This window comes from Crocuta crocuta, unplaced genomic scaffold (genome assembly GCF_008692635.1).
Source record: "Crocuta crocuta isolate KB4526 unplaced genomic scaffold, BGI_CrCroc_1.0 scaffold39, whole genome shotgun sequence".
NCBI classification, from domain to species: Eukaryota; Metazoa; Chordata; class Mammalia; order Carnivora; family Hyaenidae; genus Crocuta; species Crocuta crocuta.
Window position 1 is genome coordinate 459,195 of NW_027533334.1, and position 13,809 is coordinate 473,003.

At 45.4% G+C, this 13,809-nt stretch overlaps 1 protein-coding gene across 1 annotated transcript in view; it reads left to right on the plus strand.

The window, feature by feature from the left end:
• LOC144218361 (uncharacterized) overlaps positions 1-12,263 on the plus strand; it is a 138,052-nt gene extending 125,789 nt beyond the window's left edge. The window contains exons 6-8 of the mRNA XM_077748220.1: positions 4,916-5,047; positions 11,288-11,356; positions 12,096-12,263. Coding sequence (XP_077604346.1) covers positions 4,916-5,047; positions 11,288-11,356; positions 12,096-12,263 — 369 coding nt within the window. The remainder of the gene's footprint in view (positions 1-4,915; positions 5,048-11,287; positions 11,357-12,095) is intronic.
• Positions 12,264-13,809: the final 1,546 nt, after the last annotated feature.

The window sequence follows — 13,809 nt, forward strand, 5'->3', positions numbered from 1 at the left end:
CGCCTTACCCCTGGGGATCGAGCCAGAAGCCGCTGCTTCCGTCTCCTCCAGGTCAGGCTGGCGAGCGAGGAACAGTTTCATCCAGGGTCGCCTGGGACCAGTGCGTCTCTCCTGGGGCCAGCTGGACAGCAGGAAACTGGGTCCCTCTGTGTCCCCCGTCACCCAAAATATAAACTCGCGATCAAATCCCTCAGAGCAGTGCCTTCCCCCTGGGGATCCAGCCAAGTCAGAAGCACAAAGGTGCAGCTGCCACGGGTCCCCTCTAGGTTGGGCTGGCAGGTGGGGAGCAGTGTCCCTGGGGGTCACCTGGGCCGAGTGCGTCCCGCCTAGGGTCAGCTGGAGAGCAGGAAACCGGGTCCCTTTGTGTCCCAAGCAGAGGTTTTTCTCCAGCNGCTACTTCTCTGCCATCTTGCCTCCCCTCTTTCAGGAAAAAAAGAAGTTTGAGTTCTCAAATATATTCAACTAAGATGGATGGGAGAAAAAATTGAAAATATTCATTTGGAGAGTTGTAGCTAGGGATTGGCGGAAACTAGAAGAAATCAGGATCTAGTCTAGTTTAGAATGAACAGTATTAGAATCTAGTATTTACTCAGGTATGTTATTGAAACATTTCTTTCTGTAATCACACTCATTTCTACCGAAGATAGCCAAACTAGTATTAATTAGTTTGCAAATTCAAGCCTGATCATTTACATAAGTGCCACAAGAATATCAATTGACCATATAGACTCTTTAAAACTTGCTTACTCGTACTTTTTATAAGGAGCCTTTAGATCAAATTCTTAACAGCCTCTCAAGGCCAGATGCTGAGCCAAATACTTGTCATCAGACTTCACCTGCAACAGCTATACATATGGGTGAATTCCTCTTTTCTTGAGGTCCCCCTCCCACGTATTGCTAGGTTTCTGCACCTTCTTTACTCACCTGGTAAGGCTGCTGGGAATTCTATGAGCAAGCATCAGGCTATTTCCAAGGGGCTTTATATTAGCTCCATAAAGTCCAGCTTCATTCTTTAAAGCTGTCTGGTCATATTGTTAGACCACCTTTTCCAAAGGAGAAGCACCGAGGACAAAGCCCACAAACACAAAAGGAGTTGGTTATTCAGGTTTATTTTAGTCCGGCCGGACGGCCCCTCCCGAGCACCCAAAGAGTCCTCGGAAGAGCGCGCCATCGAGCCATAGCTCAGGGTTTATATAGGGAGAGGGGGCGAAGCCGGTGTACAGAAGCGAGAATTTTGCGGTTAGAGGTGGGGAGGGTGGGGTGGGGTGGCTTAACAGTTGCTTGAAGAACACGTTTGACCGTTCTAATCACAATGTCAATTAAAGATTTACATCTCAGGGGCTTGCTGCAGCCAGGAGGAGCTAGGTTGCTCAACCGCTGACCTTTCACCCGAATAGACTTTGAGATCAAACAATGGTTGGTATGTCCTCATTTGCAAGCCCCTCACCTTTTGGCTCAAGGGAGTTTTACAATATCTGAGCCTATGCATGTTTCTCCCAAACATGCCATTCCAGTCAAAGCCTTGGTAATATAATCAGTATTTCCAATAGTTTCTGTTACAAGAAGAATGGATTCTTATTGAACATATGCTAATTTACTGCCATAAAAATATAACAGTACTCACAGTTTCAAAATTCTGGATTCTGAAATCAGGTAGGGATAAATGATAAATGTTTCCATTAAATATATCTATGTGAACAATCAAATTTCTGGTAATTCACTTAGCTCAAAGGAAAAAAAATTTAAAGCTATATTTTCCAGATTAAAACTTTGGCTGACTTTTTTAAAAACAAAGAGTCATAAAACTTGTAATTATCCTCTCCAGTTTATTTAGTCCCATGTTACTAATTTTTGTTCTGTTTGAACACAGTATTTGCACTATTTCTGGAAATTCTTACCCAGTTCAATTTTAATGGTCTCAAGGTTATCAGAAACCTAGTCTCAGAGTTCCTTTAACACATTTGCAATAGCCTCAGGAAAACAGTAACTGTAAATAAGTAACTTACAAATGCCCATGGTTAAAGATCTCATTAGAATTCATTATAATGCAATTGACAAGGAAATTTGGTTACTTCTGTAACCTACACTTCAAGATAACAGAAGGACATCAGATTCTAGGAGTTTCATACTATTTTTAGAACATTTATTTAAATAACGAATATATAAATGCAAATTATGTACAGATTACAAAATGTAAGAGGATTAATTATCACTTATTTGACAAAGCTTTCCATATAGTTTAATATACCAAATAAGCCTAATTAGTTTAATTTCTCACAAAAATTTTTAAATGCTCCAGGAGCTCTCAGGAGTATCTCAGACTGTAGTAAAACATCAAAAAATGTCAACATTTGATACGATAGGATCATATCATTATGCAACCAGATTTAATTATCCATTTAACAAAACTGACAAATATATGATATAAATGATATCAGAGCCAAATACAGAAGGTTATAGTTTTGAGCAAAATTTAGCTCTTAGACATAGGAAAATATGTTGACAAAACAGAGAATCCTTGTTTTCCGATCAAGTACCTTTAAAGGTAAAGAAAAACATGTATACACAGTTTCTTAACAGATCAGTAGTTCAAGAAAACTTCATTTTTTAAATGAAAACAATTTTATTTTTGCATCAGTTTATTTTTATATTAAACTTTAGCCAGTACCAACTATATATAAAATCCTTTCTAAAGATTCCTTTTCTATAAACTTTCTACAACTTTCTATCTTACATTCAAATTTGGTCCTGTTTTTTCCCAAGAAAAATGTATTCTCATTTCTCATCCCCCCCGCTTTTTTTAGCCAAAAAGAGATGCTATTTTCCTTGCATACAGAGTTGTTTCTCTTATTATTTCCAGTACTCTTATTTATTAGAATTCTTAACCCTTAGTGAAAATTAAGTTGTAAGTGTAGGGTCCAAGGGCAGTGTACCCCAAGATGGGCCAGTTTGGCATGAACTTTCTTTTTAGTTCAAAGCAATCAAAAGCTAGCAGATTAAGGAAAAGCTCTTTTCCTGGGCCTCAATTGCCTAAATTTACATTGGAAAGGAGGGCCTGTACTGGAGATTCACTTTTACCTAAGAGAAACTTAACAGCAAGGTAAAACAACCTTGTTTTCAAAACATCCCCTTTCATGTTCCTACTAATGATTTTCTCCACTTTATATTCTCAGACCTCTACACCCTTCGTATTCCTGTTACCTCATTGTTTCTGGAATTTCACGTCTGTGTGGATTCCCCATTCATAGACTATTAAATTTGATTTTCTACTGTTTATCTGTCTCATGTTAATTTAATTCCAAGTTCAGAGCTGGAAGGACCCTCAAGGACACAGGAAGTTCTTCCTCTTCAACATAAGTAATGTGAACTGTTTGCTATACAAGTATATAGGAATTTTTGAATACAGCTCATAGTTTCTAGAAATGTGACTTTTTTATAGTATAACTTTTCAATAAAACACAAGCCTCATTTCCTAACAGACTTATATTTACCTTTAAGTTCTCTATAACAAAAGTAAATAAATGTGTTTAATAGTTAAGATTTTATTTTATTTGGAAATCACCTAGATATTTAATAAATGATGAATTAAGTGGCATTTAGCCTCATAAACTTTAAAGTGTCAGATTACCAAAGATTTACCAACTATTTAAAAGCTTGCCAAGAAACCTTTTCCCTTTTTTTTTTTTTTAACATTTATTCAGTTTTGAGAGACAGAGAATGAGTGGGAAAGGGGCAGAGAGAGAGGGAGACACAGAATCTGAAACAGGCTCTGAGCCGTCAGCACAGAGCCCAATGTGAGGCTTGAACCCACAAACCGTGAGATCATGACCTGAGCTGAAGTCGGATGCTTAACCGACTGAGCCACTCAGGCGCCCCTAAACCTTTTACCTTTTAATCTAACTTTTAGCAAACAGGTAGAATAAAAGTCTTATAGTTAATGCTAATAACTCTAAAGACATGTTTCTTTTAATTAAACCAATAACCTTAAATTAGCTGTAATACCAAATATTTTCCCAGATCGCACAGACTTGAAAATACAATTTAGGTTAGTTTCTATCTTTGTGAGTTTTGGAATACCCAATCCTTGTAAGCACTTGTCCTTAAATTAACTAAATAGAGCTCTTTTACAAATTAATTTTAGCAATACCATCTACAGGTAGAGAAAATATTTCACATACATACATGGACAAGATCCAAACAAAATCTTTTACCTTTTGTTTTACTAATCTCTGTAGGGAAGACATTAGGAGCCCAAACTCCAAATAGTGTAAAACCTTGGCTTGAGAGCATAACTCATTCCAGAAACATGCTCGTAATCCAAAGCACTTGTATCTCAAAGTGAATTTCAAGAACCATTGGCTTTGACTTGTTTCTCGAGTTGTGTTTCTGGCTCTGCAGAGATTTGTAAGACAAAGACCGTTGTTTTCAATTCCTCCCAAAGAACTAGATTATAGCCTTAATATCAAGGGACTGGCCCATCTTTTAAACTAAATTTGCTTCCTTATAGCAGGGAGATTTTTAACTGAAATGGAATAAAAAAGATTTATATCTTTAAGTCTATATAACAAAAGCTTTTCTGGGTATATAATTCAATTTGGCTTTTATTAGCCCCTGAATATTGGCCTTTCACAGATCATCTGGAGGAGAGCCTAGGGGAAATTTGGGGTCCTCCTTCCTCTGTGAAGGGCGGTTGTGGATGGTCAATCTTATTTTTAATTTCCTTAAATTTGGTAGCATCTTTTAAAAAGAAAGATAGAAGAGCTTTATAATGTAAAAGATCTACTGCTATCCAGGGTGAGAAGAAAAACTAGGAAAAACAAGATAAAAGGGGCCAGCCAGATTTCTGAGACCGGATACTCCCCTGGAATACTTTTGGCTTCTGTAATCTTGCTTACCTCCTGTGTCCACCCGCTAGGAGCCAGGCTGGACTGCTGGCCGAGAAACCAAGCGGCACTCAGAGATCTTGGGGGATCGGAGTTTTATTTACATCGATGGGCTCAGAGGAGACAATCTCGCCAAAGGTCTGAATGCCGAGCGCAAGCGTGGGGTAAGTTCTGCTTTTGTCTTCTCCGCATTCGTGACAATTCGGTGCGCAGGGCAAGCAGGGCAGGAAGAGCCCTAGGCAGGGAGTGGAGTTCCCTGGTTAGCCCGCCGGCCGTCGTATGGTATAACTTCACTGGTTTTCCCAACATTCCCCACGTTGATGCCTTTTTACAGTGCTTTTCGTAGCCCTCACCCTTCAGTTCCAGGGCGGGTAGCCTCCGAGGGCTGAGACGCCTGCTGCGGTTTGGCGAGCAACAGTGTTTTCAGTGAGGCTCACCAGGGTGTTTAAGATACAGAGGCGCATGGTCACAAGTAAAATTATGGAACGGAGGGGTCCTGCCAGGGCCGAGAGCCAGGATGTCCAGTTTGTGAGATCCCATCCTTTCCCGTGATTGATACTTTCTTGTTGTCTATGTTGAAGTCTTTCCTTGAGTTCCTTAGCTTTAGTTGTGACTATTCCCACCTGGTTCACATACTAGCAACATTCTTCCTCCAGAGAGATACAAATGCCTCTTTTTTCTAAAGTGAGGAGGTCGAGGGCTCCTCTGTTTGGGGGGGGGGACACTGCTGCCACGGAGTTTATTTGGCTCTGTAAAGTACCAGAGAGTCTGTCTCATCCCGTGTTCTCATTTAACTCTCGGGATAGTTTGTGATACGGTCCTACTACAGAGCCGATGCCTCCTACCCCAGTCCCTATTCCCATTGCAATTCTTGCTCCTTTTAGAGAGGGTAGCAGGACTGCCCATTTGGCCCAGGGGTTAGGGCCAAGTACTTCCAGGAGCTGGGTTTCAGTATACGCATTGATTTCAAGGGTTAAGAAGACCAAGGAGCAAGCAGGTTTGAGTCCAGTTGGCCTCCAAGCATCTATATGCTGAGTTGGAGCATAAGTAGAAGATTCCAGGGGGTGAGCACAGGTTTCATTTTTATCCGTGGTTATATTTTTCTCTATCTTCCGGGAGGATGCAGGTTGGGCTTTCTGTCCCTGTTAGGCGGACCCCTGTAGCCAGAGGCCCCATGAAGACAGTGGCATTGGCCCTCAGGTTCTCGGGGGCTTCCCAGTCTAGAGGGACAGGAGTGGCTCGGTAGGCCCTCTGGCAGAGGGGCAAGCACATCCAGCAGGTTCAGGTGTGACTGTTTATTTCGTGGAGGACTTGTTGGGTAGTGTTGGCCCAGCGCTGGAGCAGGACATTGGTAAGCATTTGGTTAAGAATTGAAAGGTTTAAACCCTGGTAGGGTGCCAGGGTGGTTGCTTTTAAGGCCTTTATTAATTTGACCTGTGCATCCTTTATGACCTTTTGGAGGGCCCGGTCCTATACTCCTCCCCGTCTGACATCCCTGGTTGGGGGAGGTAAGTGTAACAGACCTTTCCCCCCTTTTTAAAGCCTTTGTTGTGACAGGGGCTCCTGCTCGATTGGGTTATTTCTATGGTCCAAAATGTATGTGATTGAGCATCCGGCAATTGGCAAACAGGACTCCTTTCCCTTGTTAACGGTCTCTGTGGAGGGAAGTAAGGGAGCTGAATGCCCTTGTCTTTCCTGAACCTGCAGGGATTTCTGCACTGTCTTACAACAATCCTCAGGGCAAGGTGGGAGTGTGTCGGTTAAATAGCAAGCAAAGTTAGCAGGAGATACAAGCAATGCTTAAAAATCCTCCCATCCAGAGAATGTAGGTGAGACCTAGCGTAAACCTTTGTCCCATGTCTATCTGTTGGGGCAGCCTTTCTATCAGCCCAACAGTAAGGAGCAAGACCGGAGTTATCACAGCGGCAAGAGGTAAGGGTTGACAGAGTTGCATTAGAACCCCCAGGCTCAGTTTACGTGTTGATTCTGCCAGCTTCTGGGGTGTGGCTAGAGCAGGTCTCAGGTGCCGGCGTCCTTTTGAGGGTCAGTTTAGGCAGCTGACAGCTCCTCGGAGTTGGCCTTCTTGACTCTGGAGTGATGGACCCATGGGGTGATGCCTGAAACTTTAAGAACTGTAGGGGTTGTTAGAATAATGGTATGAGGCCCAGTCCATTGCAGATTAGGAGGTTCTTTTTTCCAGTCTTTGATCCATACAGAGTCTCCTGACAAAAAGTAGTGGATGGGGGTCCCTAACGAAATTGGGGCTCTAAGTTATTTAGGACTGTTCCCAAGGCCTGAAACTGTTCTCTCACTTCTTTTTCTCTAACTTAGTCTGTTTCCTGGGAGTTTTCATAAGCAGGGGATAGGCCACCCATATACTAACACAAAGGGGGAGAATCCTAGTGCCCCAGGCATGTAAGAAGGCGCGTGGCAGTAAATCTGGTCATGGGAGATTAGTTTCCTGGTGGAACTTAGCCAGGGTTTCTTTGAGGTGCTATTCATTCGTTCTACCTTTCCTGAGCTCTGGGGTTGGTAAACAGTGTGTAGTTTCCAAGTAATGTTGAGGGACCTTGTCAAAGTTTATATAATGTCCACCACAAATGCAGGTCCATTGTCACTGTGTATGGTTAAGGGCAGACCAAACCAAGGTACAATTTCTTGTAGAAGAGCTTTGGCCACTTTACCACTGTGTTCTGTCCTGGTTGGGAAGGCTTCGACCCATCCTGAATATGTACAGATTATTACAAGGTACCTGAATCCTTTGCTTGGTGGTATATCTGTGAAGTCCACCTACAAGTCTTTGAAAGGGGTGGCCCCCATCCTTTGTATGCCAGGTGGGGGCCATGGAGCAGATGGGTCACATGTTACACATCGTTCATTGACGGCCCAGCATAGTGTTGGCAGCTGGCTGATATAATAGCTCTTTTTAAGGAGGGCCTCTAGTGCAGTTTTTCCGAGGCACATGAGTTGGTGATATTCTTTGACTAGGTATGTTCCCATAGATGACAGGACAAAAATGTATCCATTCGTCATGAGCCACCATCTTTTTTGTTCAGTGTGCCCCCTTCTGTTGAGGCCCAATTTTCTTCCTTTTTTGTGTAAAGGGGCAGAAGGGCCTCTCTTGGGAGTACGAAGGTCATGGTGTAGGAATGAGCCTCGCCTGGGTCATTTCAGGTGGCAGCCCTGGCTGCTTTGTCAGCCAGCAATTTCCTTGAGTTGTGAGGTCATTACCCGTTTGGTGTCCCTTACAGGGAAGGATAGCTACCTTGTCTGGTAGCCATAGAGCCTTGAGGAGTTTTAGCACTTCCTCCTTGTTTTTGATAGTCTTTCCAGAAGCAGTAAGGAGGTCCCTTTCTTTACAGGTGGCTCCATGCACATGCACCGTAACAAAGGTATACCGAGAGTCAGTATAGATGTTGACTCTTTTGCCCTTCCTGTGTGGATTAAGGCTCAGGTTGAAGTGGATAGTTCAGTTTCTTGTGCTGACCATCCTTCCGGTAATGCCTTGGCTTTTAAAATTTTGGTAGTTGTGGTTACCGTGTACCCTGCTTTTTGGGTGTCCTCCGAAAATAACTGCTCCTGTCACTGAACAGGGTGATCTGTAGATTTTTTATGGCCTGGTCCTAGAGGTCTGGGTGACTGGTGTAGATCTCATCCATTACTTCAGAACAGTCATGGTCAGGTTCCCCTTCTTCCATGGGGAGGAAGTGGCTGGATTCAGTGTCCTTACTGTTTCGAGAGTAACCTATGAGTTTTCACAGAGAAGTATTTGATAATGTGTTAGCCAAGAGTTGAAGCGGAAATGGTATCCCTGCATGTTCATTGGGGGACATGACTGTGTGCGGGACCTTGACATTAGGTTTTTGTCCCAGGGTAAGTTTGTCCACCTCTTTGATGAGCAGGACTGTGGCTGCTAGTGCCCTAAGACACGGTGGCCACCTTGTGGCCACAAGATCAAGTGTTTTTGACAAGTATGTAACTGGACATTGCCAGCATCCTGTCATGTAAGTGAGGACTCCAAGAGCTATTTTATCTTTTTGATGTATGAAGAGGTTGAAGGGTTCTTCTATATCAGGTAAGCCCAGAGTTGGGGCTCACCCCAGGGCCAACTGTATTTCTGTGATACAGAAATCAAGCAGCCCTTGATTCCTCAGTCCAGGCAGGGGGCTCCCGATTGGGCCTCCTCAATAGATCATAAAGGGGTCTTGCTATGGCTGAGAACCCAGGAATCCAAATGCGACAGAACCTTGCAGGCCCTAGGAATTCATGTAAGCCTTGTTTTGTTTGGGTCTGTGCAATGTGATGATGACCTTTTTCCTTTCCAGCCCTAATTTTCTTTTTCCTTGTGGGAGGAGGAAGCCCAAGTATTGGACATGTTGTTGGCAAATCTGTGCCTTTTTCCAAGAGACCTGGTATTCCGAGTCAGACAGGAGCTGCAGGAGGACTTTTGTAACTCTTGTACAATTCTCTTGGGTGTTGTTGGCAAGGAGAATGTCATCTACATATTGGAGGAGGATACACTCTGTGGTTTCTCTTGGAAAGTTAGTGAGATCTGCAGCCAGTGCTTCCCCAAAGAGTGTGGGTGAGTTTTTGAATCCTTGGGGAAGTCGTGTCCAGGTCAGCTTCATCTGGTGCCCTGTAACAAGTTCAGTCCGTTCAAAGGCAAACAGTGGTTGACTTTGGGGAGCTAGGCAGAAGGTGGCATCCTTTAGGTCCCTAGGTATGTAAACCATCTGGCCAACCCTAGAATTTGGCTGAGGAGGGTGCATGGGTTTGGAACTGCTGGATGTAGGGAAACAGTCACCTTGTTAATAGCCCTCAAATCCTGATCTGGTCAATATCCTCCTCCTGACATCTTGACTGGCAAGAGTGGGGTATTCCAAGCCAATGAGCATTTAATTAGGACACCTGCTTCTTTGAGTTTGGTCAGGTGCTCTTGAATGCCCATTGTAGGCCCAAGTGGAAGGGGATATTTCCTCTGTCTTTGGGATTGGGCTCTAGGGATAAGATCAACAATGATGGGGCCCTGATTCTAGGCTAATCCAGGTGGGTTATCTTCAGCCCATACAGAGGGGAAAGCAAGCCTGAACTCTGATGGACTAAAGGGCTGGGTTTGTGCACAGAATAGTCTCCACTCCTCTTCCCTCAGTGTGGTCATTGCCAAGACTAGGGTTTCCCCCTGTCCAGTGTATCCAGTGGGTTCAAAAGTTATTGGGCCCCAAGTGTGAGAGTAAATCTCATCCCAGGAGGGGAATCAGGCAGTCAGGCAAGTTGAGGAATTTATGTCGGACCTTGTGGCCCCCAAGTTCACATTGTCAAGCTTGGCAGAAGGGTTGTTGTATTGCCCACATCCTGGTAGCCCCAAGGATGGTTGCCATATTTTGCCTGATGGTCCCTACCATCAGGGAAGTGGTTACTGAATGTTCAGCCCTGGTGTCAACCATAAAAGTTATTGTTTGGCCCTCCACTTTCATCTCGACCATGGGCTCATGGGAGCCAAGAGAGAAGAAGCCTGGTCCCCTTCTCAACGTTTCTCCTTATTTCAGCTGGGCTTTGTGGGCCCCTTCCAGTTCAGGCACTCATTTTTCCAATGTACCTTTTCTTTGCAGTAGGCACATTGTCCTTTGCTAAGGGGGCTCTGGGCTCCCCCACTTTTGGTGGCCGAGGCTTCCCCACCTTTGTACTGTCCTTTTCTTTCAGTGTTGCTGCAAGAAGAGTTGACCCTCTTCTTTAGTCCTTTACAGCTTCCCTCTTGGCCTCTATCAACTGAGTGATAGTCATCCCGGCAAAGTCCTCTAATTTTTGGAGTTTCTCCTGATGTCGGGTGGCCTGGACCACAAAGGAGGTATTTACCATTTGTTGAATTTCTTGTCCTTTGGGGTCAAAAAGGACCCCATATACTTGGTATGCCTCACATAGTCTTTCGTGATAGTCTCCAGGAGACTCCCCCGGTTGTTGAGTGACCAATGATATTTTAGTCATGTTCATGGGCTTTTTGGCTCCAGCTCAGATCTACTGAAGGAGAGCCTCTTGGTACAGGCAGATGTGAGCCTTTCCTTCTTCTGTAGTGAAGTCCCATGTATGATGGGCATTCTTCAGGTGTGGCAGCTTGAGCCCAGGGAGCAGGGTCATTGATCCCCGATGGCGTGTGTTCTTCCAGGTACTGTTGGGTCTCCCTCGGTATTCTCCTTCTCTCTCTGTATTAAGCAGGGTATGGAGTAACTGTTGGCAGTCTCCCCAAGTTGGCTGGTGGGTCTGGAAGAAAGACTCCATCAAGTTGACCATTGCTTGTGGCTTTTCAGAGTACGATGGAGTGTTGTGTTTCCAATTAAGGAGTATGGTGGTGGACAAGGGCTGATAATACATCATGGAACAGCCAGGCTGGACTTCATTTTGTCTTTCAGGTTCTCTCATCTCCCTTAATGTCATTTGGAGGGTGCCAGGTCTGGGGTGCAGTCTGGCTGCTGGCTCTGGTGAGAAAGGATTCTCTGGGTCAGGGGGTGGAGGAGTCTCAGGTCTCTGGATGGGGGCAGGGCTGTGGATCTCAGTGGGCCATAAGGTAGAGGAAAGACAGGGTTCTTCTCTGGGTCACCCACAAATACCAGGGGAGTGGTGGGCTGCTGCTTTGGTTCTCCGTGTGAGACAGCTAAGACCATTGTCTGACTCTGCTTGTTATGGATGAATCTCACCCAAGGTGTGGTATTTGGGTGACAATTTCAAGCCAGGAGTCAATATACGGAAATTGGTCAGGGTGACCTGGGTTTCCAGTGACTACTAGCCAAACTCATCAGACCCCCTGGACAGCTAATGTTCCTTCTGAGGGCCATTCTAGTTCACAAGGGGTCCTTAACTTTCCAGATATCATTTTTGTCCCACAGTTGCCTAAGAATCCTTTTTTGAAGTTCTTAAGCATGACCTCGAGGATCTTGGGCTTACTCTGTTTTGACCCTATCTGTAACCTGCTCCCATGTTCAGTGTCACAAAGACAGATGAAGGGGAGGGGTAACCCCTCAGATGAGAGGACCAATCAAATGCTTCACTGGTCATGTTCCCAGGGGAACATTACCATAGTGGACTCAGCTTTGTGACTTGTGATCAGAGTCTATTCTGATGCTGCCCTGGACCATATGCCTTTCAACACGACATAGGAGAGCCCACTCAGACTCCATAGACTTTTGGGGACCTTAAGGGTGCCTGTCCGTGGAGACACAGATTCGAAATCGACAGGAAAACCAGGCCAAATATCACATTCACATACACGCCAGAGGTTATCACATTCCCTCCCACCAAATCTTCACTGTGAGACCTCTGAGGCCTCTGGGGAGTGATCAGGTCCCCCTTTCACCCTTGCGAATGGGGCCCCAGCCTTACCAGTTCTGATGCTGGGCTCAGGTCCTCACCCACCAGGTCTCTTAGAGTCCGCTGGGAACGATGGAGAGCGCCGGACTGAAGCAATCAGGTTTGGAAGCTGCCGAACGACATGGCAGGGGCACCCCTTCCTCAGTGATCTTCGTTCTATCTCTGCTCCACTGTTTTCTCAAACCTGTGGTGACAAGAGGCCAGTGTGGTTGGGCTTCCCGGTCAGGGAACCAAATATGTTATGGAACAAGGCTGGATCACAGGCGGAGAAACCAAGTGGCGCTCAGAGATCTTGGTGGATCAGAGTTTTATTTACATTGATGGGATTAGAGGAGACCGTCTCTCCAAAGGCCTGAGTCCTGAGCACAAGCGGGAGGGGGGTATTTATGGTTTTCTCTTTTCTGCATTTGTGGCAATTTGGTGTGCTGGCAGGCAGAGCAGGAAGAACCCGTAAGAGGAGTCTCTAGGCAGGGACTGGAGTTCCCTAGTTAGCCTTCAGGCCATCATCTGGTTGAAATTGTTTTCCCAACAGACCAACTTCCCAGATAGCACCGCTGATAAGTACCTCTCCTCCTTCCTTAGTCTCTCAGCCCCCCCTACCATCCCAGCCATAAAAGGAGGCAGATGCCAAGGTCTGGGGGCTCAGCCTTTGGAGGTGACTATTGCCCACTAGTGCTGGCTCAGCAGAAACAGTCTTTTCTTGATTCCCCCAGTGCGTGTGGCTGGTCTCTTCCTGGGCACTGAGTATGTGCTGTAACATTTGGTGCGTTGGCAGGGAAAGTTGACAGCCATGTTGGCCCCTTGAGCCACCCTCGTCAGAGGCCAGCAGTGAGGCCACTCTTTGAAGCCCCCTGCAAAGAAAAGGAAGGCGCACTACAGGTGATTTCACTGAACCCCAACCTTGCTGGGCCTAAAAATAATTGGCTCCCACTGTGCTCAGACAGACTCCAGGCGGGATCAGAAAACTCCCCCAGGATGGGAGATCAGACCAGGTAAGTGTCACTGGGGACCCAGGACCAAGTTCAGGCCCGTCCCAGAGGTGGAAGGGGAGCCTGATCACTTCCCTGGTGACACAGTCACCACGTAGGGCACGGAAGTCCTAGGTGGAAGTCTGCAATCTGTCTGAATGTGTATGAGTGCCTGTGCTCCATGGTCTCACCTATGGGACCTGAGTGAATCCTACCCTGTGATTACAGGTCAAGGCAGCAGAGGCCTGATCCGAGTCCGGGGTTTATACTGACCTGCCAATGCTAAGAGGTGTCTAAATCCCCACAAGGGGAGAGGCCAGGCAGACGAAGCAACCTCTTCTCTCATGTTTGTCCTGTGACACCATACACTGGGAGGGATCTCGGATACCAGGATGGGGGGAAATTCCTTAAACCCAACTGCTTTGGAATGTATGATTAAGAATTTTAAAAAGGGATTTTCAGGTGAATATGGGGTCAAATTGACCCTCTGGGAAGTTACACACCCTCTGTGAATTAGAATGGCCCACGTTTGGTGTAGGCTGGCCACCCAGATCAATTCCCATACATTGACCAATGACTGGAAATAGCCCAAGTCCAGC